At 51.7% G+C, this 26,088-nt stretch overlaps 1 protein-coding gene across 14 annotated transcripts in view; it reads right to left on the bottom strand.

Moving 5' to 3' along the window:
• The window catches only part of si:ch211-285f17.1 (sickle tail protein homolog), a 31,741-nt gene extending 8,266 nt beyond the window's left edge, over nt 1-23,475 (bottom strand). Inside the window, exons 1-9 of one of the 14 annotated variants that reach the window (XR_011085674.1) lie at nt 23,220-23,469; nt 11,558-11,835; nt 5,831-5,914; nt 5,071-5,260; nt 4,094-4,292; nt 3,408-3,501; nt 1,287-1,966; nt 699-791; nt 362-411 (exon numbers count right to left, since the gene is read on the bottom strand). Coding sequence is in view for 13 of the 14 variants with exons in the window: in XM_049749002.2 (XP_049604959.1) it covers nt 362-411; nt 699-791; nt 1,287-1,966; nt 3,408-3,501; nt 4,094-4,292; nt 5,071-5,260; nt 5,831-5,914; nt 11,558-11,835; nt 23,220-23,469 (1,918 nt within the window). In the remaining variant the exon portion in view is untranslated. Of the gene's footprint in view, nt 1-361; nt 412-698; nt 792-1,286; nt 1,967-3,407; nt 3,502-4,093; nt 4,293-4,797; nt 4,848-5,070; nt 5,261-5,830; nt 5,915-7,783; nt 8,522-10,616; nt 11,507-11,557; nt 11,836-12,012; nt 12,137-13,075; nt 13,235-19,017; nt 19,179-23,219 lie in introns of those variants that run through there. The other 13 variants (XM_049749002.2, XM_049748995.2, XM_049749001.2 and 10 more) reach the window with 13 other exon arrangements.
• Nucleotides 23,476-26,088: the final 2,613 nt, after the last annotated feature.

The raw sequence follows: 26,088 nt of genomic DNA, 5'->3' as shown, positions 1-26,088 counted from the left end.
GGAAGTGGGTTGGTAAAATCTGGCTCCGTCTCTGGGGAATAAACTCGTCTCCACCACAAATGACGCCCGCTTATCTGCTGACTGACTGACTGACAGCCGCCCCAACTTGAAGTGCAGGTTGGCGTGCGCACGAGCCCACCCAGTGTCAACCAAAGTTCAGCCGCCACTCGAATGAGCGAGGGTGACCGCAGCGTTGGCTCGTAGGCGACGAGACCACTTGCAGATTATACAGGCCCTGACTTGAGCTCGATTGTCGAGTCACATCATCACATAATCGGTGTTGGCAAGCAGTTTAAAAGGCACACGCACACACACACACACACCCTAGAAAAAGTCCAAAGAAAACGTTTTGGATACTCACCGGAGCTGTGCGCGCTGTGGGCCGGAGACGACGTCTTTGAGGGTCTTTCACTGTGACCACAAAAAGACATCTGTCAGCAATTTTGAAAGCAAAACATTTGCAGGCATTTCTAAGGCATGGGGGGTTAGTCAGGACACGGCAAGACCAAGGATGACGGACGGGAAGAGTCGGCCAAAGCCGGGTTAAAATGACGCGCGCGTCTGTCTGCCTGGCAGGCAAAGGTCTGCTTGGAAAGCGTTACAGCAAAAGGATTGTCCAATTTCATTTTGAGCTATTTATTCTGGTGGTTGCCTTTTTTTAATGCCCTGATCCCCGTCCTGATGCGTCTTCTACTTACCTGAGAGGCTCCTTGTCTGGCCCCTTTAAAAGTGCATGCTGAACAAGACCAGTCAAGCTGGCAATCTGTTGCTCCATTGCCTTCATTCGCTCTCTGCAGAAGACAGCAGAAAATTCTACTTTCAGCGCCTGAGATGCGGGAGGGTGGAAGGAAGGGAGGAAGGAATGGAGGGAGGGAGGGAGGGAAGGAGGGAGGGAGGGAGGGATGGATGCCCCCCACTTAACCCTAACCCCCCCCAACTCAGTAGGCTTGGTTTTGAAATCACTTTTCCTTACGGAAAGACGCCGGGCCGTCTTGACAAAGCAAACTATGTCAAGTCTCAGGAATACAGGGTCAAAGCCAAGTAAGAGTCTAAGCCAAGAACTACAACGAGCCAGTCAATTGAATGGATCCGAGTCTCCCGCTTCTGTTTTTTCCACAAAGCAAAGTGACGATCCTGCGCATTAGCCGGGCGGCAACTCGCACATCTCGGGCGGGTGAGGGAGAAGTCGTGACGTGACATGACATGACATGACATGACGTTAGCTTGAAAACTGGGATGCAGAGTTAGTTAGCCCATGCTGCGGCCGGCGCACTCTTTTGCTTTACCGTGTCTGAATGTCACTCGGCGGCGGGTGGCCCTGCGGGTCTGACGGCGCCACGTTATTCCTGGCTTTGCTCCCCGCCACATCCTCTTTGCGGAAGGACTGGCGCAGCGACGAGCTCCTCTCCACGGGAACGTGGATGTCAACGAGCCGCACGTCGGCCATCCGGTGAGGGGACGGCGGCGGCGTCTTGGAGCCCAGCGTGGGAAGTTGGCTGTTTCTCGACTTCTGCCTGTACAGGGAAGGGTGGTCCACCGAGTCCGTGGGGCTGGGCCCGCTGTAGGAGCCGGTGGAACGGATGGACGCCCGGTGGAAGCCGTGGTCGGGACCGTCGGGCCCCGGGTTGGGGTGCGCTCCGTGGGCCGTGCGTCCCTCCTGCAGAAGGTACGGGTCGGCGTACGAGCCTTCGTTCCCCCTGGTCAGGCCGTGAGCCTTGCCGCTCACGTCGCTGTCGGGCTTGACGTCCCGCCTCTCCAGGATGGCGCTGGGGCAGGGCGAGCTGGAGCGGGCCGGGGGGTTGGACAGGCGCTCCCTGGGCACCGTGCCGTTGCCGGGCAAAGAGCCCTGCCGCGGGCTGAACGGGATCCGGGAGGGAGAGTGCGGAGAGGGCGGCACGGCCGCCTGTAACGGGTGCTGCGCCGCCGTGGGAATCTGCCTCAGAGGATTCACCATGTCGCTGTGCATCTGAACAACAAAAATGTGGAACTTTGGTGGAATGTCACAACAAGGCAAAACGAGTCTGCAAGAAAATTGAAACTAGTTGGAGTCGTTTTCCCTCCCACTTTTGTCAACACGCGATTCACAAAATTCCGCCAGTCGGCGCCCATCCAAATTCTGCTCCTTACGCTTGCCGAGTGCCGCTCTGGCTTGTGTCCCGTATAAATCCGGAGTTTCTGGAAACTGCCCTTGAAACAAAAACATTCACCCAGCTCATTTTTGACACTGTTGCTTTTTACGGCAAAAGCGCTGTTGTCAGCACATTTTCCAGACACGCTGGCAAAGCTCCCAATATTGAGCAGATGGACCTGAAAAAAAAATCTGGCAAGTCTTCCTGTGAAATTTGAGGGAAGTTATGTGGAGTGAAAAACAAAATAAATAAATAAATATATATATATATATATATAAAATTGTGTCGCAGTGCAAAGTCAACAATCTTCCTGACAAACAAACAAGCTATTGTTCACACAGACTAAAAGCCTGACTCATAGGAAGCCAAAGCCACATGCAAAGTTCACTTGGGCTCCAGGTATCTTTTCTGTTTTGTTTTTTTGAGGCCTCCATTTCTCACGAGATTGACAAAAGGGAGAGGTGTGACGAGCACAGCGGCCGACGCCTTTTAAGTTGCAGCTTTTACCAGCCTTGTTTTTTTCCATTTGTTTGTACTTCAACTTAAGTGCTTTTGAAATTGTCAGGAAAACTCGCATGCAGGGAGGGAGAGCGGACAACACATAGAACACAACAAATAATGGTGCAAAAAATATTGAATTTCCGAGCCGCGTTTGGCTACCTCGCTGCACAATACGCATAAATCTCTCAAAGCTTGGAGATCACAGAAAGGGAGCTTGTTGAATCAGCAGCGCTTGGCAAATGACACAAACATTTGCTTTCAATTAGGGCTTCTCTTCAACTTTCCAGTGTCCTCTTAGATGTACGGGCTACTATATGCCGGTTCGTATCATGATGCAATGCATTGACACACACGCACGTCTCATCCACACGTAACTTTTGTATCTGGTTCAAGCGCACACGGGTGAAAGAGTGACAGAGCTATCGCGACACCCATCTTCCAGTGAATGACGATAAGAAAGTGTTGTTTACAAGCTGCCCTACCTGCCTGCCTGCCTGCCTGCCTGCCTGGCTTTTACGTAACCATTACTGCCTGTTGTAAAGTATACTATGCAATTTTCTTTCACAATTTAAACTTGCAGGACAAGAGGAAAGGAGTACAGACACCATGAGATTGATCACATTTTCTGACTGAAATGAATTGAAATGGCAATCGTGCGTCCCAGCCCCTCAAAACAACAAAGAAGAAACGAGCAGCGTATTGTATCAAGATATATGTATGAAAGGATCTGAAAATCAGTTCCAGGGAAGAAAATGGGCCGGGCGGGCGCCCGCTCACCCTGGCGTCGCCATTGGTCGGCCGGGGCCCGTGGCTGAAGGCCTGCGCCGGGTCCTTGTGGTACACCTTCAGGCAGGAGTGGTCCGTGATGTTCCTGTAGGGGGATGAGCCGCACAAGGGTAAGAAGGCGGCCCAGGCGTCGCCGTCGGAATAGGGCCGACGCGGTGGCAACGGGCCGCTCCTCCTCTTGACCAGCCCGGCCAGCGGCACGTAGCCCGAAACGGGGATTGACCATCGGCCGCCGCCGCTGCGCTCCATGGTGCTTTCAAATGCAGCCCGACACCTCGGCTCCGCTCCCTATCTCACTATGAGGGGCGGGAGGGACACTTGTGCCAACCTTCAGCAAGCGCAAAAGTCATTTTACAGCACCTGATAAACGTGTCGGGCCCAAAGTACAAGCGGCCTCAAAGGTGGAAGCGCTTATCGTTTAGAGATAACAAAATGGCCGCTTACGGCGAGTGGGCCTGTGCTGGTGCGCTCTGAGCAAAGAAATAGCAGAATAGCTTGTTTGTTTTGAAATGTCAATGAAAAATCGGATGAATTCTTTTCAAAGCATTCTCACGGTTATTGCCGGAGCCCGACAAATGGTTTGTTTGTTAAGGCTATATTTGGCACAATCAAACGGCGACGACGCCTCAATCAGCCAATGACTTCAAATCCGGTTTCATTTCCGGCACACGTATCACCTGACGTCGCTGAGCTCGTAGTAGACGTTCCTCATGTCGTCCTTGACGTAGACGGCCACGCTGGGCGACTCCAACATCTTCATGGTGAGCATCTGCGGGAAGGCGCCGACGAACAAGGCTCGGACCGTGTCGATGCCGGTGATCTCGTTGGGCATGCGGATCTGCTTAGTTTCGTCGCCGTACTGCAAGTAGAGCACGCCTGAGGGGGCGGGGGGTGGGCGGCCGGTAGCCGGCAGGCCGGCCGGCCGGCCGGCCGGCCGACAGGCCAGAATCAAAGTCAGACGTGGGAGGATTTTGGAAAAAGCAGCTGCAGTGCGACTGTCTGGACACGCCCACTTGTGCAAACAATAGCGGACAGAAACAAAATGTCTGGTGAAGATTCCACGCCAAAAGAAAGTAGCTGAACTGACCGCACTGACAAATTTCCAGAAGGAAAGGTTTGGCGCGACAGGAGGAAGGAGGACAGCAAACAAAGCGCGCTTTTACTTAGTGCGAGCTGGTAAAAGCTACCAGATGCCGGTGAGATTCCCATTCCTGGCGGCTAAAGGCTCCCCCCCCGAGAGCCGCTCTGTCGGCACTCTGCATCCAGATGTTTGACGGAATAGGACAAAGGTGAACGAACAGAGCCTGCTTGCGATCGCAAACGGCCTTGCGACTTTACATCCCTCCCATCCAAGTTAAAAACACAAAAGCTCCATACTCACATATTCTCTCTCAGACGAGAAGTCGCGCAGACATTTTCTGATGAGCGTTTTGTGTGTGTGTGTGTGTCATCATGGGAGGGACAAGGCAGTAAAGCCCCGCTTCACTCCGCCCCTCCCTCTTGTCACGCCATAACAACCCCCCTGCCCCCTCTCCCAAATGACGTAGAGCATCTCTTTGCCAACTATCAGAGGTAATAAAACTACTCACACGCAAAAAAAAAAAAAAAAAAGAAGAATGATTTTGGTGAAAGCATACACATATCGCCAACGTACCGAGCGATCGATCTTTGGTCTGGTTGGTGGATCGCACCACGGGCAGGCTGGCGCGGACCCGGCTGCCCCGGGTGAAGCCCATCGGCGCGTCCGCCTCGGACATGGCCTCCAGCGAGTCCAAGGAGGTGAGGGAGAGGTGGTCGGCGTCCACACCGGGCTGCGGGCTGGGGCAGTGCTTGGGGCTTCTGCTCTGGAAGACCCCCAAAAAAATGCAGTAAGAATCTGGAACAAAAGTTACTATTGCAAAAAAAAACAATCGATCTAACTCATGCAGTGCAAGTTTGTCAAGCCGTGCTAGAACTGTTAAGTCCGACCGACTCTGTCGGCTCTGCCTTCGTCAACATGCGATAACGTCGGACAAACGATGCATTAAGTGGCAAAGTTTCTCACACAGACAAAACAAAAGTCGCAGCCAGTCCTTACGGAGTTACGAGACGTGACCGTCGTTTGTAATCGGATCGGGCCTTGGTTAAGCGAAGCTTCCATACGGCCGTGTGTGGGACAGGACCGAGGAGCTCGCCCAGCTTTTGTGCCGTCGGTAAGACGATCTGCGCCGCGAGGACGAAGTGGCGGTGCTGGGGCGGGGGGGTCGTGGAACAGTAGGCTCTTTATGCACTGACCTTCTATTGCTCCCATTAAACATGCTGCTACTTTGTCACACATGTTTGCATTTGAAATGTTTGTGATAAAGTAGCGTATCGTTACAAGACGCGCGCGCGCCACACGGCAAAATGCAGAGACCCCGGTCGAGCCGACTAACTGTGTGAGCGGGCGAGCGGATGGTCATCAAGTAGCTCTGAATGTCCAGCTCCGAGCGCAGGGAGGAGAGCATGGCCTGCAGAGACTGACGGGAAGGAAAAGGAGCAAATTCAAATGCCGGCGGGAGGGCGGCCCGAGATTGGAAAACGAGGCGCTCATCGGAGCAAACGGAGGGCGCCGTGGCGACAACAACAACTTGATGGGGGGGTGGGGGGCCTGGCCAAAAGTGCTTCGCCTCACGTCTAACAATTTGGTCACTTTGAATCATCCATTTGATTGGCTTTGCCGACAATATCGATGACTCCTTCACATATGGGATTAAAAACATGCTAACAGGAAGAGGCGACCCGCAGTCCACAGCTCACTCGGCCGAAACCACACGTGCGACGCGCTTTGAAAGATTCATGTGCGTCCATAGCAACGCCTTGGAATTTTCTACAACAGCCGGGCGTCATGGAACCTTTTCTTTTGGGTGTGCATTGCTGCTAGTGTCTCTTCCCAAATTCACAGCCAGGCCTTGCCTCTTGCTGGGAAAAAAGGGCATCTGGTGGCGGTAGCCTTTGCGTGGGCTGTCTGTCGCCAGGTACATTACACTAGAATAACCTCGCAGCGGGCTACTCTCGGCAATTTTCTTTAATCGCGCCATCTCGGCCGAGCGGCCGAAGGCTGACGGGTCGTTGGCTTGAAAGCTTTTTTTTTCTTCTTTTTTTTTTCCATGCGCGTGGCGATATGTGCTCAAAAGCAAGCCGTTGCGCTGACCTGTGAGATTTGACTAGCATACAAATAAGGCGGCGGAAATGTTTCCAGGATGTCCTGGGCTGGGGTCACATTTTCTGGAACAATGGCTCCTACTCGCTCATGCGTGTCCCTCTTTGTTAGCCTCCTCGCTCCAAAACACACACGGGACGGGACGGGACGGGACGGGACGGGACGGGACGCATTGCAAAACACACATTTTGGCTTCCTTTTATCTGCTTTCCCTTCAGGCGCACTTAGTTGTCTTTTGCAAAGAACTCCATAAAGGAGGTGTGTTTTTCCAAAGCAGCGCCAAATCGCTTACTTTCAGCACATCACAATCTAAAAAAAGATTTGCATGGAGCAGAGCAGTAGAACCTCTTTTTGTCTTCCTTAATGACGGCCATTACGGCCCTGGTCATCCATTCCCTCCTCTGATGCATTCCTCTTCTAAACTCCGCCGATGGATTTTCGGACTTGCGCCAACTCGCTCATTTAAGCGGGCGGGAATCAAACGGGACTTTTGGAGGCTCCTTTTGTTTTTATTTTTGTCCTAGCCATTCCACATCTGAGCAGTAACAGCGAAGACGATGAATGACGTGCCCGTCCACCTCGCTGACATTTCTGACGTCTGAGCGGTCCGATCGAGTTCACGCTCGCAAGCGTATCCAAATTAGTCGCGGTTAGCACGGGCAGACATCAAGCGCGCGCTCCGCCCAACGAGTGGCGTTCAAGAGTCAACTTTGCGTAAGCATCAGACACGGCTGCCGCCGGCCGGGAACAGAGATCACTCCGTGGCTCTGCAAGGTTCATTTTCTGCTTTTCTATTCAAATAAAAAGTTCATCAAAAAGTACAAATGGATGACTTGTTAACACTCTCGGCACTTGACAGGGCAAAGTCGGGTGACTTACATCTCTCACACACCATGTCAAATTGTTCAAATGCTAATAACATTTACACACAACAGCACAGCACTCAAGGGCTCTGCTATTTTCATTTTGGGTTTTCTATTCAAATATGCTCATAAAAGTCGATAAAAGTCCAAACGGATGACTTTTTGGCTCCATAACAGAGCAAGACAGTAACTCCAGTTGCATCTCACACACTGTGTCAAATGGGGAAAATGTTAACATGCTAACATTTGCTATTGCTTTAGCATGACAACATTTACATCAAGAATAGAGGAAAGAAAGAAACATGAAACTATGCAGCATTTACCATATTGGAAACGTGTGGCACTCCAACCAACATGTGCAAATGGAAAGCCCCTGGTCTAGAGGAAAGCAGTTCTTCCTCTGGGTGTTGTTTTAGACCTTGTAGCACTTTCTCTGTACAACTGTTCCTGACTCGTTTCCTTTCTGGTCTACCTCAACCCGCTGCGCTGCGCTGCGCTGCCCTAACCCTTCTTATGCATTTTCAAAAAGCCTCTCAACACTCGTGCCCGCGTTCGGATCTCCCGTGTCGGAAGATAAAAAGATACTACTCGTATCCCACGGAGATAAGACGGCAGTCTATGCAAGACACTCAGCAGGTGATGGACTAAACACACACACACACACAGTCGCACACACAGGCTTCGGTCCAAACTGCCTCTCTTGCCACCTCCAAACTATTTGCTGACGGGGTAACACTGCTCCAATCTGCCCGGACTTGCCCTTTAATCGGCCAGAATAACACACAGCACCGATGGTGGAACACAAAGAGGAGGAGCGCTTCCATCCAGTCATACCGGCTGAAGATCAAATTTCACGTGGGTTTGTTGATGTGAAAAGGTCTACTCGGGTGAGAACATCTCAAGACGCTAGAATAAGGACTCCTGCAGGCAGGAAACAATCTTTGATTGTCATCCTGGAAGGATTGTCACCGCGGTTGCTAGCAGAGCTTCTGTTTCCAATCATCGGCAAAATTCGTAGCAGAGGCCGTCCGTCTTAATGACTCGGAACGAGCGAGCAAGTTGGCGGCGTGCACCGTGAACCCCCCCCCCCCCCCCCGCTGGGGTTTCGGGGGCAAGCGGCGCGCGCAGTGGCGCCGATGCCCCCTCGTCTCGTCTAATCCGGTGCGTCTCTGGGGTTAAGCCCCTCCCGACAGAAGGCCAGATGATTGGCCTGCATCTGATCGCCGCCGATAGCCACGAAAGCCAGACGGCGCTTTTTGTTGTTTTTAACACAACAATACAAGTGTCTTAATCAGAGCAGCTAATCGGGTCTGAGCTCCTTCCAGCGGGCGCTTTTTTGCACTCGATAGCCCGACTTAAGCTTTGCAATACAAACGGAGATGAGCTGACCTCTTGTCTCGGGCAGTTTGGAGGCAACCGACAACAAATGAACTCGAGAGCTTTCACAGGAGACACAAAAAGCGGTCCTACCTAAGTGACGTTCATACCCGACGCATCGATATTTGATCAGGCAAAGTAACAAGGAAATGTGAAACGGTGGCAGTTTCATAGGAGGACAGAAGCATGCAGAGTTCCCGCTGCACTTGAACGCAGCTCACCTTTCCCTGACCTGCCACGCCGCACAGGTCAAGTCTTTGGTGAGCCGCTCTCACGGGCCAAAGGATGATCACATCCCAGGGATGCAAGACCGGTCCGCCAACGGTCTCAAAAGGCCGCTCGACTGTGTCGAACAAAACTGTTCACCTCGGAATTCACGGCTCATCACGCACAGAGGCGGAAGGGAGGGAGGGAGGGAGGGAGGGAGGGAGGGAGGGAGGGAGGGAGGGAGGGAGGGAAGGAGGAAGGAAGGAAGGAAGGAAGGAAGGAAGGAAGGAAGGAAGGAAGGAAGGAAGGAAGGAAGGAAGGAAGGAAGGAAGGAAGGAAGGAAGGAATTGTGCGCGCGTGTGTTTGCGAGGGGTCAATGGTGCCAGCGTAGATGTTATCTGATCTCCAGTGATCCGTGTCTTTCACGGCCCCGGAAATGAAACGACTGGCTTTTGTGAGGCAGACAGATACAGAAATGTCAATTTCAGTCAAACACTCTGGAGGTGACAATTCAGGAAGTTAGGCCTGAGATAATATCTTGGGCTTTTCTCAATCCCTCCGCCTCGAGTAACTCAAACCTCCTGAGACCGTTTTGTTTTTTTACACCCGCGAGGCACGCACCGTCCGCCGCCAGCGGGGTTTGCTCTTCCTGTATGGTGGGGGGCACAGCGTGGGAAAAACTTCCATTCAGTCTTGCTTGAATAAAAGGGTGCAGTGTGACACCACTTACTGCTGTCCAATTCTTTTTGAAGATGCAGCATTTTTTTTGGTGGGGGGGTAGCAGAACAATATAAGAAATAATGATAAAGTGGAAAAAATAAACATGAGAGTATTATAAAAATATAACTGCACAATATCTGAAATAAAATACAAAAAAAGGAGACCCACAACTAGCATATCACAATAAAATGATTTTATGATTAATCACGCAGTGAAAGGTGACTCATTGTAGCCCACCCAAATATTTGCAAAATTCGGAATAATGTGCAAAAAGGCCAAGAAGAGAAAATAATGACACTATATGATAATTCTACTTCCAATATTGTAAACTATAATACAAAACAAGTTGATAACATGCATTTCTGCCACTAGGAGATCATTGTGCATAAGAGCATTACTATGGCACAACACAAAAACATTGCAACCCAACAGTCAAAACAAATACTGAGCTTGGCAATGGCAGATGCAACTATTAAATATGACTTCCAAAATATTTCTTCAACAAGTAGGACTGTTGAAAGGACAGCAGCGCATTGGATTTCACTTCAAATGGCAACACTGTTGCAATATTGCCAAAACAAATGAGAACACGCTCGTTTCTTTTCTTGAACCGATGCAAAACAATTTGCGTCAAAACGACACCCTTATCAAATGATTATATAGATTATGTTGCAACACCCACAAGCACAGTTTTCCCCATTAATAACCCCAAACAACTTCTTTTTTTTTTCTTGGGTCATTTTGCAATGGAGCCAACAAGCACCTGCCCAGCGAGCAAGTTGCCAAACGAGTCTGCGCACGTCTAACAAACGCAACTTGGACTCAGAGGAAGGGAAAAGAATCGCAACCTACCTCACTGGTAAACAAATAATTGTAGTCGGAGTGTGGAAGAAGTTGTTGTGCTCATTTCAAAGAAAGCCATAATCCACGCGCAAACTCTGCTGTGCGACCATGGCTCAGCTCAGTCTCGACACCTCTTTCTCTTGCAGGCAGGCAGGCAGGCAGGCAGGCTGCTGCAAGTCAAGCTCTAACCAGCGAGCCCCCTCCAGTGGTGACATCACACGGCGTCGCCATGGCGACCGGCCGTGACTCCACCCAGCCCGGCCCGGCCCGGCCGGCCTAGCCAATCCAGCCGGGCTGCAGCTGACTGAACCTACCTGTTTGACAAGCTCGCGACAGCAAAGTGCATTTTGCTGCGCTCACACATTTGCCAGACACTAGGTGACTCAAAACAAAAGCAGCACTAAAAAAAGCACCTTAGTACCGTATTCTTCAACAATTAAGATTTGCTCTCTTGCTTGGAAAAAATACGATGTCAGATTTATGATGACGGGATGCTACATCACAATCAGAGGAATTTATTTAGTGTTTGCTCCCCCTTGTGGTAGGTGAAATAATCACTCAATTCAATGTTCAAACTGTACAATTGTTTTACATCCAGTGCACTGCCTGCTTATGTTTAACTTGCATGCGTGTCATCTTTTAGAAGTGTTTGTTGTCAAATAGTAAGAGGAATTGTTTTATGACACCGCGGGCACCGAGTGCTTCGCAAGCCACCACCAAGGGAAACACGGCCCGGAGCGTCCATCACGGCCTGGAGCGTCCGTCATGGCCAGATGCCAAAGTCACCATTACCTTCATTGTTTTGCCTACACACAGTCACTTTGTCAGATTTTTTTTCCTTTAAGTATCGGTGCACAGCATCGGCAGCCTCCACGAGTCGCCGATGCAATTTCAGCAATATGCCCCCCCCCACACACACACACACACTCACATTCCGGAGCCGATCTTACCTGCTCCCGCAGCCTTTCCTGGTGGCCCATGATGGCCGACGCGTGGTGGGGGTACTTGTGCTTGAGGTGCTCCAGGAAGGCCTCCCTCTTCTTGTCCATGTCGGGCGGCTGCATGGCCAGGATCTCTCGGCTACCGCGGGCGCCCCCTAACGTGTGTCTCCGCGGGACGGCGCGATCTTTGGCGTCTGCTGCCCTGGAAGCGGGCAGCCCATTTGGCGAGGCCTGCCTGCGCGCGGCGTCTTCCGGGGAGGTGACCCTGAGGTTGCTCTTGGTCTGCTCTGAACGTACAAAACGCACAAGGTCAAGACACATGAAAGGGGATATACTATGTATTCTTCAAGGCTCTTCAATATACTTGGACTCCATCTTTTATATACTCGTAGGCCAGTCGAGAAATGTTTGGAAGATGAAAAGTGATTTGGACGAGAAGTTTAGTGCCAGAAGCTGCTTGAGACCTTGTACCGCTGGACCAGAACAAACAGACTTAGGAACAGGCAGGCCATCACTGCACTGAAGTCCAAATGCCATTGCTGCTACTGCACACAACCTGTCCGTCCGTCCGTCCGTCCGTCCATCTGTCCATCCGCCTATGGCATTGCACCGTTATGGTTAGAAATTTCACATCAAATGTCCTCTGCACCGTATACGGTGTATGCTCTGTTTGACTTGTTTTATTGGTCTCTTCATCTCACCATACAATGACAATAAAGGCTTCTTATCTTATCTAACTGTCAAGTGGCGCTACCCAGGGAACAAATGCTATTTCTCTTTTTTCTATTTATGACAATTGTCACCACAGAGCGCCACTTGAGTTTTCCACTTTTGGAGCGCCGAGTTGTCTCCTCGCAGTCGTCCGAGCGTTTGCGCGCATAAACAGCGTCTCCGCTTGACAGCGCAAGAAACACATCATCATCATCATCATCATGGCCCATTTCTCCAAAAATACCAGATGTGGATTGATCCTTGTAAACACAAAATGTCAAAGCATAGAAAGGGGAAAATAAACTCAAGATGACAGAATGAAGCTAACGTGCCGATGGGTTAAGGTTTACGTTTGCAGAGGTCCCGTCGCTTACGGGAAAATGTTTTGCAGACGCCATGCCGTTTGCGCTCAAGCAGCCTTTGAACTCAAGCAAATTGGAGGAAAACCTGATGCAAATTTGATGATCCCGCTTCGAACTGCAAATCTTTTGAAGAATCCCAGCTTTGATGGGCAAACACACAAAAAACAGCGACGACGGTGCATAAGCATGCGGCGGCCGGCCGTGGTCCCAAACACCCTGCACGGCACCTCCCGCCCAACTTCCTGCTCTAATTCGGGGCCACGGCACGTCTGGTGTACTTGGAGAGCTATTTTTAACACCCCAACAGTTCCCCCTCACCGCTCACTAAATTACACTCAGCAGACAAAAACAAAGTCAAAGTGTACCGGGCTCACCGGTCGGTGGCTGGCCGGCTGGCCGGCCGGCCGGCCGGCTGGGGTGCTATGCGAAAACTCAAATAACAACAACTCATTACCTTCCACAAAGGAACAATCTTCATCTGGCATTTCTTCCTCCATCGCGCAAAAGAGGGGACGGATCTCCGGTTGAGCCTCTGACTGGCTGCTCGCTGGCCAAAATTGCTTTGAGATTCCAGGAGCAGCTCACGTGGACAAAAATGGGGGGCTTGAGATAGGCCCTGCCCCCCTGCCTCCCTCCCTCCCTCCCTCACCCCAGGATAGACTGCTGGGGGATTTAGAAAGTCAACTGCATTCCAGGCCAAAGTGCGACCAGGCTCCTCCTCGCACTCCTCGGAACATCTACGGCAAGCACAGAGTGCGTGTCAACACCGCCAGAACACTTGCAACAACAACAATAATGAACAGGTGTCATGTTAAATCCTTGGACTTTGATTCTTGAGCGCTATCATTTGAGCTAGAACCGAGCCTAAGCAAATCCTCTCCCAAGCCGACAGCGCTTGCTCCTAATTAGGAACCCACCCGGTAGGAGAAGAACCCAGCCGCTGCCGTTTTGGTCACGTCTGGTCTTCAATGCAATATTATGTATCTTTCACCGCCAACCCTCATGAGCTCATTGGCCCGTAGCGGCTGGGAATCGATCCGACGCCGCGACATTGGCGCACCTTCACGGTGGTCCGTGGAAAGCAACACGATCAATAGGAGGGTTGGAGGGGGGGGCGAGCCGTGTAATTGGGAGCGCTGGTCCCAGCGCACGGCCGACCCGACGGCTAATGTCCAAATGGGAGAGGGCGCGTCCGCTCCGGCGCCACTTTCAGCCCCGGCGGGGCTCTTTGCCAAAGTGTTTTTGTTGGCCATGGCGTCTTGCAATGCCCTTAAATGGAGGTGGAAAGCTCCGGAGAACAGGCTCCAACCTGTTGCTTTGCAGATGCTGCCTAGCTAGCATCATCAAATGAAATTCACAGCTTTTAGGTACAGAGCGGGCTTAGAGAATCGTTGGGATTTTGCTCTTGCTTTTGTTTTGGGCCTTTTTAATTTTTCCAGCAGATTTGATTTTTTTGCTGAGGTACTTTTAGTTAAGTTTGTATCCGTTTTAGTATCAGTTCTAGTTTTTTCGAGGGAGGCATGGTTTTAAATGATAAACTATAAAGATCTTTGTTTTTCTACCCCAGTTTTGACAAGCGCTGTCCTAAAGAGTAAAATGTATCCAACCACAACCGAAAATTACAGCCTGTAGTCCAAAATCTCCCCTTAGCATTCCACATGTTAACCCCCCCCCCCCCCCCTCTCTGACAGCATCACAAAGGTTCCACGAGTAAATTATGCAGTTTGAACATCCAGCTTGGCGAGCCTCCACCTGTCGGCCGGCCGTACGCAGGAATGAAGCCAGCCCCGTGCTCGTGCCAAACTCTGCCGTGCAACTAAGCCTCTGGATACACAAAGTGCTGACTCGGACCTAAAAAAAACAACACCACCAAAAATGCTACTCAATGGTTTAGCTCATTGGAAATAAACAACCAGCGCTATTATGATGAGGATTTATTTTTACACAGCTGAATTGTCTGTATGAAATAAAAGCTTGAAAATGAGCAACCTGCGCTACAAAGCAGCAGCTCAAATGTGACTTTCAGTCAGTTTGGCCACAGGTAAGCCACTCCGGAGATGTCGCAAAGTCCAGCCGGCCGGCCGGAGGCGCAACGCCAAAGGTCACATTCATTTCTTACACTCACAACTTGCAAACACTGATCAGTCCACGCGCTGTGAAGCGATCAGGGAGTCGCTCCAGTCCGTCTTTTGCCGTTCATTAACTAAGCCGAGCTGAGCAGCGCCGAGCTGAGCGTGTGTTAATGTGCACTTCATTAACTTGGGCTCCGAGTGTGTGGAGGGAGACTCGAATGCCTCGCCGGTCTCCCGTGGCAACGGCGCTCTCTGGGCCAACTAAGAGGGGGCGGGCGTTAAATGCACGGAACAGCTGCCGCCGGGTGAAGGAATTGGAGCCCAGTTCTCTCACCTGAAGTCTTCCTAAACTCTTCAAGATGGAGGGCTGAAGCTTGATATCTGGATCTTGGGGGGGAAGGGAGGGAGGGAGTCAGCTCGGTGTGGGAAAATGTGTTTAGCAAAAGATCAGAACTTCTATGCTACAAATAGTTAGGATGTTTTCAAATGAAAATTCACATGTTAGAGGCTCCACAACTCGGGAACAAGTCTCCTAGGTATGCGCCGATTGGTTATGGATGACATCATCCTCAGGGGACAGCCCCACCCTCCCAGAACTCCACCAGTGATGTCATGGAGGGGGGGGATGAGGCTGACGTTCAAGTGCCTTTCTTTTCTCCCTCTTCTTCCGTCACAAGTCATCTAATGTTGTGATGTGATGTTCCAAATGGGTGGCAAGGCATCAGAAGTTGCACACGTCAGCGTTATGTCACTTCCGGTTCCAACTTTTTTTTTTTTTTGGTGGGGCCTTTGCATCTGTTTTTTAATCACATTTGGAAAGGAAAGTCTGTGCGTCCCGGGCAAACATCCACAGCTCAAGAGGATTAGCGACGGGACTCTTTGCTGATCAAAGCGGCGGCGGCGGCGGCGGCGAATTCAGCTTACCGAAGGGAGGACATGACATGACATGACGCAGCTTTACGAGCCAGCGCTGCGCAAATACGTCACAGCTAGAACATCTCAATTCAAACCCTCATTTGAAACTTCGCACACTTGCACCCGCTTGCCGCACTCGCCGAGCCGATTGGAACAAAATTGTTGTGCCACGTGGGAGGAGTTACGGTGCAAGCAAATGCTCCTTTGATATCTGGCCAAGCTATCAAAGAAACCATTTGTGTGTGTTTTTAGAAAAGGCAGGAAAGTGGAACGCCACCGTCACTCTTTTTAACGAGGTACGCCTCTAAGCCCCAAGATGGTCTCACCGCTCCCAATTAAAACCATTGTTTATTGGAATCTTGATGTCTTTTGTCGGCGCGCCGTCCGACACGTCCTTCCCTCCTCGTTGTCCGAAAACCATCGGCCCGTCTTAATAACGATCCGATTATTCTAACGACAGGCGGATTTATGTACAAATGGCTTTGCTTGCGCTCACCGGAAACGATGCGTTACGGTCCCCCTCGGCTTCAAGACGGCGCTATAGTATCTTTCGGCGGATTGTCGGCCATTTACGAGCCACGACCTTGCCTCTAAAACACGTGGCTCGGTAAGCCTCGCCAGCTGTAACAAGCAACCCGCCCAAAAACAAAGCAACAAGCCATGGATTGAGTCTCCCTACAGACAGAAGAGTTGAGCAAAAAAAATCTTCCGGAGGTCAAATCTGGTCGCCACCGGTTAGTTTGCCGTGACTCTGCAATTACGCTCCCCCTAAATGGGATTTGGGAACAACGGCGACTTTGGTTTTGGCGTAGCGACACAGCGCGTCGGAAAGCGTGATTGCGAGGAAGCCATGCATTATGGATACGCTAAAGCCAAAGTGCGATAGTGACTATAATGAAGTCTGTCCGCGGCCCCACAGAGCAAGTCCTATCCATCGAGCTGTCAGAGGCGACCCACTCAACGGGATGCGTCGAATAACACGAAAGCTCCTCTTCAACAAGTCAGAGCTGAATGGACCATTTGTTTTGCTGGAATTCAATTATCTATTTTTGGAGCTTTACGTGCCATTTTCTTTCCCATAACCCAAGGGGCGGGGGGCGGCAGCTGCACCGCTGCCAAGAAAACTGTTGCGGAAGGAAGAAAACCTCGAAAACAAAGGCGATAAAGTACACCAAGATCCCGTGGTGTGTTTGCGAGGCCTTTTTCCTGCCGTTCTGAAAATGAACGGAAAGGTTACGGAACGGAACGTTGCCTAAGGTAGCGCCGTCGCCATCTTAGGGGAATGGAGAAGCCGGGCCGCGGTCTTGGCTTTCTTCCAAGAATCCTAATGAGCCAATACATCTCGGCCACAGTTTGCCAAAACGTCTCGTGAGGGGAAAAGATACGAGAGGCCCGTCTGGGTTCTGATCTCATTTTGCGCCCGCAAAAAGCATACCTAAACATTTACACGCTGGGGAATCGTTTAGCTTTTATTAGCGCCGGTAACTGTAGAGCGAGCGGGTGAGGTGAGGTGAGGCGGGAATGGCTCAAGACGTACTCTGGGGTGCCGTCTAGACTTGGAGAGCGACTTGGAGACCGCAAACGCCTACTGTGGAAACAAAGTGGAGAGCCCCCAAAAGAAGTGAGGCTCAGCCAACGGACGCCATCTTCTGGCACCCAGGTCTTTACGTAGCGCCCACTCCAAATAAACTACTGCGGCGCTACGTGGCGACGCTAAACACCGACGTTCTCTGGACTGCACGAAGGCTTCAGGGCTTGCTTTGAACCATACGTTTCTGGGTTGGCCGCGTGCGTCAAAATAGACGGGAAGCCATGATGTTTGTATATACACTATACTTTGCATCAAGTTGGGGATTTACACAATGCTGTCCAGTTATCAGTCTGAGCAGGAAGGAGTTCTCCAAACACATCGCGCACAGACACAAGGCAGCCTTGGCCAAAAATAGCTCTCGCGAACAAAAACATCCCAGAGTCGGCGGAAAAGAGACGCTTCATTCCAATGGTAACTTTGCTGAAGATTGTTTCCTTGACCTTCATCTGTTTGCGAAGAGGCGAGCAAGAACTACTCGCTACGCTTCTAAAAGGGGTTGGCTTCTGTTTACACTAGAGGAAAAAGAGCTTGGCAGGTTAATAGCGCCAGAAGAGCGCCAGGCGGGCCAGCGTCCTTTCACGCCCCGGGACATTTGTCTCGGACCTCCGCTCCCGTCAAAGGCAAGCGACAAAGGAGATGGAGTCTGAGAAACAAGTGGCGGGCGGGCGAGTGAGCGAGTGAGTGAGTGAGTGAGGTCATAAAGATCCAAAGAAAGCGCAATGCTAATCCAAGTATCTACTACACAAGCTAATTCAAGCAGCTCCAGAAGCAGTCATGCGATGTGAGCGCGAGTTGGCTCCTCGCCACGATGAGAAACGACAGCGCAGACAAACACCTGGTCTACCAGCCCCATACCCAAGACAGAATCTGCTGCTGCTGTTTGCTCATATAATGGCATTTCAAGACGGACGGGCGGGCGGGCGGGAGAACAGACTGACGGCTTGGCCGAATTCCACTTGCAGCCGTCGCCTTCCATTTCATAACATCAGCACGCAGGAAACTCGGGAGAGACGACCACGGCCAATGATGAGGTTCCGTCTCACTGATAACAAGAGACTGAGACTGTCCTGCATCTGCAAATCCACTGAAGGATGGAAAAAAGCTGAAATTTGGAGCTTTCCAGATGAGATTAATTGACAGTAGCGGGAAAGCGCTCAGGCCAAAGTCCCTTTTACACACAGATTGTGGCAATAAGTAGAAAATACAGGACATTGCTGGAACTTCCGTGACGACATCAGTGCCGCCGTCGGAGAAGGAGCGAGCGAGTCTCCCCTCGTGGGAAAAACCTTGCTCGCCCCCTGAGCAAACTCGGACATCCAAATCTCACGCGAGCCTGAGCCGCAGTCAGCCGTTGACTGTCGGCTTCCTCGTGATCCACGGAGGGCGGGAGGGCGGGAGGGCGGGAGGGAGGGCGGGAGGGAGGGAGGGAGGCAGGCAGGCAGGCAGTCAGCCAGCCAGCCAGCCAGCCAGCCAGCTTCTCAGGAGGGATGACTATGCGGCGGCCGACGCATGCAACAAAACGCTTGGTTGACTTAACGCACAATCTCTTGTTTGGAGCCCCCCGCCCAACAACCCCCCTTTAGTTTAATTAGACACAGCCAGAAAGCAGCTTCACTGAACGAACGGTTGGCTGCAGTTCCGATCAGGGCAAAAACACAACAACCCAAATGCAAAACAAGCTTTCAGCGGCAGGCATACGGAAGCAAACGAGCAGGGAAAGACAAAGATCCCCAAAGGAAATTGCCTTTGCCATGCAAATGACAATAAGTCATTGCAAGATGTACACAATTGATGGTAGCGGCGAGGTGAGGCACTCACCTTTACGATTAAGCGTCCAAACGCAACAGTCCCAAAAACTTTTTCCGCTCCTTTTCCCAACTCCCACTGCCTCCCCTCTCTCTCGCTCTCTCTCTCTCTCTCTCTCTCTCTCTCTCTCTCTCGCTTGCTCGCTCGCTTTCTTACTTCCTGGGCTGCTGCTTATGCTCCAATCAGGTCAGCCATACAAAAGTGCTCACCCCCCCTCCCTCCCTCCCTTTCGCTCGGCCATTGTTTTGGCAAAGGCTTGTCACATGTATGCCCGCAAGAGAGAGTGCGGACCAAAACCGGTGCTCGACTCCCAGCTTGAATGTCTGACGAGGATGAATCGGTTTTTTGAATTAGGAGGGGGGGAGCACGCTGAAGATTTTTTTTTTTTTTTTTTTTCCATGCGTCTGGAACTTTCTCGCCAAAGCCAGCAGTTTGCTGTTACAAACCTCGACGAGGCTCAAGTTGAGAGCTGCCCAATTCCAAAGACAAGGCGCCTGCTTGCCTGCCTGCCTGCCTGCTTGCCTGCCTGCCTTTTAGCGGCTTTTCTGCCTCCGCCCAAGCGTAAGTCGGGCGGCCAGTTCCGAGGTGAGATTTGGGGGTGCGGGGCCGGGAGGTGACGAGTGGGAGGAGGCAGTTTGACGGGAGCACACTGAGCTTTTGTTTGGCCTCGTCAACACCATCATTGCGCCAACACCTCCTGACCTGACCTGACCTGACCTGACCTGACCTGCCGAGAGCTCAGCTCGAACCTGGTCCCAGTTCAGCTCTGATGTGCTCAACTATGAAAATAAAACCTCATTTGTAATTCACTGCAATTATCTTAGCGGTGAAACCAAAAAGAGCCACTCGTTATCTTTTCGAGCCACGTTTTTGTTCCAAAAGCCGTCCTTAATTGTTCCCGAGCGCACATCAGCGGAGCCACGAGGCCCATCGCGCCACCTCGCTTGCCAGCTTGGATTCTGCAGACGTTCATCTTGGTGTTTAGTCTGGGCATCACATGTTAGAGTGAGGAAAGGTGGGAGGGGCGGCTGTACTCTCCTGTACAGACTCTTCTCTTCTAGCCACACAAAATGCGCTTATTCCTAAAGATGCTGGTGAGACGTTAGCAAAATGGAAATCCTTCCTCGGCTATTTGTGTTTCGTACCCAAATAGATTTCAAAGGCGTGAGAAAGAGCCACAAGTCAGGCTCTTGCTGGCTCACGTTAGCATTAGCTTGCGGGCCACGTTCCTAGCAAAGTGATATGGAAAGCGAGAGCGGGGGGGGATCAAAAGGGCCTAAAAGGCCTTGGCCGCCGCCGCCACCCTCCACCCCGCCCCCCCCCCCCAGGAGCTGCCGTTTCCGTATATTTAGCCTCCGATGGGCCAAAGCCCCAAGTGAGCTGCTCCCCTCCGCTCTAAAGCCACTTTTGACATCACCGTATGTTTCTCAGTTTTCTGAAGCAATTTAAAGCCCCCGGCTCAGCAGAACCCCTCCCTCCCTCCCTCCCTCCCTCCCCATCCTCTCCCCCGCAGCTTAGCGACGCGGCCGGGCTGAGCCGTCTCGTTGACAAGCTCGAATGTCTAACCGCTGACTTCATCGCCGGGCCAAAGCGCATTATTCCCTTTCTCCCAAAAAATCCCCCTGATCTGAGAGCAAAAGGAAGGGCGGCACTTATCCCCAAATCAATGATTCAATCAATGATTGGAGCGGTTTATACAAAAGCGATGAGAGAAGCCAAACCATCTGGGCGTTAAGTCAGAAATTCCTCATTGAACAAGTCACGCTCGGAGGGATAAAAGTGGAAACGTTACGCGACTCACTGACGTAATGCCCGCCACATGAGTCAGATGAAGGGTTCAAGTTCAAATCCCATGGCTTTGACAGCAGGGGGCGCCAGCTGCCTGCCAGGTGCTAGAAGAGCAAGGAGCCTCCAGGAGCAATTATGTGAAGGAGCTGAGAAAGAGAGCGAGAGATTCAAAGGTGGGCAGGAAGTGGATTTTGCTCCGAGTGCAATGCGTCGGGAATAAATCTGACGCACAGCCCTCCCTCCCTCCCTCCCTCCCTCCCTGGCTGCCTGCCTGGCTGCCTGGCTGCCTGGCTGCCTGCCTGCCTGCCTGCCTGCCTGCCTGCCTGCCTGCCTGCCTGCCTGCCTGCCTTGACGCATCCCGTTTGGTTTTCTTAGCGGCCTCGGGACTTGTAAATACTTGTTGGCTTTCTGACACCAGCTTTGGCGCCCAGAGCAGTTCAAGGACACTTTCGCAGGCAGGCAGGCAGGCAGGCAGGCAGGCAGGCAGGCAGGCAGGCAGGCAGGCCGGCAAGCAGGCCCTCATCTAAGGTGGCTTTTTTGCCCCTAACTTGCTATCAGTGAGCCAGCCAACGAGGCTGTAGTCAATACTTGCAGATTCCGACATTGGATCAGACCAAACAGAGGCGGTGACGAGCATGTGAAACTGAACAGCAAAAGACAAATAGGGGGGGGTAGGACAAAAGGCCTGCAGTCCAAAAAACCTTAAGCGGTTCTTGGAAACCACACGGTTCACAATGTTCATAATGTTCACAAGTCCACAGCCAAAATAAAAGGTTATGGTGATGGTCCCGGTGGAACCCCAAACAAATTCTGGGACTTCATTTTCAGCTTGAATGAGACTAAAGAAAAAGAAGCAGTTGAAGAGCTGCCAAATCCTTTGAAGAACAAACACAACTTTTGACAACTCAGAAGATATAATTCAACAAATGGAGTTGCAACACCATGGTGGTCTTCCATTAGATGGCCACTTTTCTTTTAATTCACTCTCCAGCTGCAGCCAATCACCTCAACAGGCTCCCGCCTCTGCAGCCAAGGAGGAGAAGGGAAGAAAGAAAAAAAAAAAAAACAACAACACTGGAAATTATACCCACGGATGAGAAAAAAACACTGCTGTCAGTGCCTAGTGGGAAGAATTTACAATCCACACTTGTTCTGTTTCGAGGCCTGAGTCAGGTCTGCTCATTTGCAAATGTGAGACTGCGGGCCACCAAGCAAGCAAGCAACGCATCATTAGTCCGTTGCGTCTCCAATGACTCAGAGGGGTTGCATTTGGAATCAAAGCTTTTTAAAAGGTCTCCTTTGTTGCACTCCTCACCGGTAGTGCTGAAGATGTGGCCAAGTCAAAAGAATTGTCCAACAAATTCAAAGAATGCAATTCATCTTCTCATTTTCACTCTCTCCCAACATGTGTCCCAACAAAAAGAATGGAAATCCTTTTGTCATCTTCTTGCACAAGCAAGAGCTGGGATCGCGCCGCGACACGCTCGCTGAGCTTTTCGTGAGTCATCACCCAAAGAGATGGCTGGGCCGGCCAACTGGCCGGCCAACGGGCCGGCCAACCGGCCGGCCGCCGGGTCTCGTGAGCGAATCCTAGCATGCCAGGGCCCGCGTTTCCAAATGATATGAGCCAAGCGAGCGTGAATGAAATGAAAAGCCAGATCCTTTGGTCAAGGTCCTATTCTATTGGATTCTCCTTGCAGGTGTGAAATTGGGCTCGGTGTGGAGCGGCGGTCAGTTCCGAAGCTTCGGTAGGCACGGTGGAAATGTCACCTGTCCCGCACGCTTATCGTCTTTGCCTCGTCTCGTCCGTGAGCCCGTGGCCAGGGTTTGGTTCTGGCTCAGAGCCTCACAAAGAGACAGCCGCCTAATTTGTCTTCCCACAAACATCTGGTTTCCAGTAGAAAGCTGCCCAACCCCCACCCTTCTTGTACCCCACAAGCAGGCTTTTTTTTTGGGCTGTTGATTCCCCAGCATGCCCTGCTCGCATTCCTGACCTCCTTGTGTCAACTCTCTTCACCAACTAAGTTCAGCCCCTTTTGGCCGGCCTCTCGGAGCCAAAGACTAAAATGGCCCTTCCTCCGCTGATAGGAAGCTATAGCAGACTTTTGGAAAGGCGCTGCCATTCCCGACGCCAGCGTGAAAGTCGGCGCCCCGCCGAGTCGAGCGAGAGTCAAAAGGGAACGGTAAGAGTCCTTTGTTCGGTCGGAGCTATTTGCCGCTAGTTCTCGCGACAAAAAAGCAATTGTCTGTTGTGATTTGAAAAGGTAGTAAGTACCTTGGAAGAACCTTTAGCAGCAAGTGCCTTTCCTTCAGGCTAAGAAGATGGCCAGAGTTAAAGGAGGATTGAAGCAACAAGAACAGAACAAGTGAAAGACGAGAAGGCCCCACTTCAAAGTGAGCCAATACAAGTTGAGGATTCCACTTACTGCTGTGATGGCGGCTCCACACTTTGCTTCCACTCTTCCCAGGGATGACGGACTCTACGGTGTCGGCAGCGGCAGCGGCGGCTCCGGCCTCGCCCGGCGGGCCCTTTTGGCTCGGCGCTTTGTGTCCGCTTAAGAGGCCGCCTGTGCCCGCCTTCTTCGGCTTCTCGCCCACGCTCTGCGCTCGAGCGGCCGTGCCGGGGCATTCCTTCCTGGGGGAGGGCAGCTTGGAGCTGGAGCTTTTGGACATCATCTGGAGTCGGTCTGTGCGCCCGCGTCCTCTCGGAACTCCCCGCGGCTCTCCGGCGTGTTGTGACTGGCGCAGGCAGGCAGGCAGGCAGGCAGGCAGGCAGGCAGGCAGGTAGGCAGGCAGTGGGGAGGGAGGGGAATTTGGGGGTGGGGGATGATTAGCTCTGTGGAAGGTGCTCTCCTCTCCTGGCGTGGCCTGCTGGGCTCATTCTCCAAGACAAACAACGGGTGTGTGTGCGCGTCAACCTGCGGAGCAGCTTTGCCAAAACGAACAGACTGTTCCTGGCCAGTGACTCTTGATTCGTCCTCCTTCAGCATCTCACTCCGACCTTGCACCTTTGCTTCCTCTTCTTTTTCTGACCAGATCCCGCTTTCAAGAGGTCAATGTGGAAAAAGGAGCCAAAGTCCCGGTTCAGGTGCAGCCGCCCAAGCTGTTCCAGATGTGCCGCTCGGCGTCATCGGCGCGTGCGTGGCTCGGGTTCAGTGGCCGGGCTCGGCCGGTCTCGTGCCGCTTTCTCTCCTTCCGCTTGCTTCCCTCCCTCCATCCATCCATCATCTACTCTTTGGTCTCTTGTCCCCGGAGACGCTTTGCGCCCCTTCGCAAATGTCAGGTGGCGAGCCGAGTCGGCAATGGCGCTCCCGCGAGCGAGCCGAGAATTAAAAAAAGGAGAGAGCGGAGCGCGCGTGTGCGCTGGCTGTGCGATTTGCTGCGCCCGAAACATCAGCTGTGACAAGGGGGGAAAAAGGAGGGGGGTGCGCAAGCACAAGTTGGCTCACAAGGAAGAGAAGATCACAGCTTCTCCGAGAGGGGGAGAAAAAAACAACAACACATTTGACTGGTTTGACAAATTGCAAGGAGCCAGCGTCACGCAAAGCCACGTTTGCCAAATGATGTGGCTTTCCACGCCAAAAGAGGATTTCATAGCGGTGGCTGGACTCTGGAGACGGACGGACGGATGGATGGACGGACGGGTCGTGACATGAGGCACCTGGATACGTCTCGACACTTTGCTCGTGCTGCATTACACGGGCGACGCCGTTGCGTTGCTTTGCGTTGCTTTGCGTTGCGTTGCGTGCTGGCTGACCAAACGCCAGAAAAGGAGTTAACCTCAACACTTTGAGAAAAGCCACATTTGGTGTAAGCGACTCATTTGCTCAACGGGGAAAAACGACGACGGAAAGATCAATTTTCCAGAATGCGCAACAACTGTATGGATGCGTTATATTAATATGATGGCCACATATGTGTATCTGCATGGCTTTAGATGAGGCAAAGCAGATTGACCTACATACGTTGGTTCCCTGGCCATGACACACTGGGATTCGAAATTCGTGGGACTTTTTTTGGGAAGCAAGAGGATAGAGCCGCGTGCGTGCCATTAGCGAGCCATTGGATATCGCCAACGGATTTGGGCACGTGCGTCACCGGCGGGGATTGCTTTTGCTGCGCTAGCAACATGCTAGCTAGCAGCGGGGATTAGCTCCAAACTGAGGACTGCATATGGGTTTTACTCCAACGGTTAGCTTGCGCTTTGTGTGCGTTAGGAGTAGATGAAAGCGCTCGCTCCGTGCCGTGCGCACTGGAAGAAGCCACTTCTCACTTACTGTACAGCATCCGAAAAGTCAGGCAGAGCCCACTTCAAAGGCTTGAAATAGCAGCGCCTTTAGAGAAAGAAGCTTGTCATTTCAGCCTTCCACACAAGCCTGTGAATTGGATCTTGATGGCAAATCATACAGGCTAGTGTTGACACATTACTCCAGCCTGTCACATTACGGTGTATTTAGTTTGGAATTGCTTGTACGCCACTCGATTTTTTAAAATACTTTGATGATGCGATAGCAAAGCCCAGGCTAACAGGAAAGTAGTCACAAGGGTCGAGGAATTGTGCCTCAGTTGTTAGTGGAAGTGTTGGATGGTAGGACATGGCTCGAGGAAACAGTCTGTGGCTTTTCCAGAGCCAACATAGCAAAAGCGCTGTGTACATCTTTGGTGTCCTACTCCAGCGACAAGCCACATTGTAGCTGGTAAAAAAAAAAAGGTAGCTTACTTTGGGAGAATGTCAAGGAAGCATCTGGATGTGTGGGTGGGGGTGCTCGTCTGGAGGCGCACGGTCCCCGCTGAGGATTCAAGTAGATGTTTTGCCTGCCCCCGGCCGGAGCAGACATTCCATCCCTCAGCCACATCATGAGTCATTACTCACCAGCAGCCACTCAAACAGTTGCCCAACAACAGCGCTGCGGTGCGGTGCGGTGCGGTGCGGTGCAGTGCGGTGCGGCTAAGACGACAAAAGTTTCAATCGCGATCGTTCCCTGCGATGCGCTACGGCAGGGAAAATGAATAAATAAATAAATAAATAAAAACCTATACACTAAACACGTTATGGGAAATTGCTGGCTCATGAGGTCATTTGATTTGATGCGCCAGCAGAGGCAAAACAACTCTTCAGAGCACCAACAGTTTCTCAGCAGAACAAGCAATCAATATTCTATCAGCGACTTTTCAGTGTACTCTAACTCTTTTTTTTTTTTTAATACCAATCGGAACGTTCGCTCAGTCACAGGGACAACCCAAGTTGAGGGTTAGGGTCGCAAGTGTTCGGCGTGTCGCGGTGTGAATCCAAAG

The sequence above is a fragment of the Syngnathus scovelli genome, chromosome 18 (genome assembly GCF_024217435.2).
Source record: "Syngnathus scovelli strain Florida chromosome 18, RoL_Ssco_1.2, whole genome shotgun sequence".
NCBI classification, from domain to species: domain Eukaryota; kingdom Metazoa; phylum Chordata; class Actinopteri; order Syngnathiformes; family Syngnathidae; genus Syngnathus; species Syngnathus scovelli.
The sequence above is the reverse complement of the archived record's forward strand: the minus strand, read 5'-3'. Positions and strand labels throughout refer to the sequence as shown.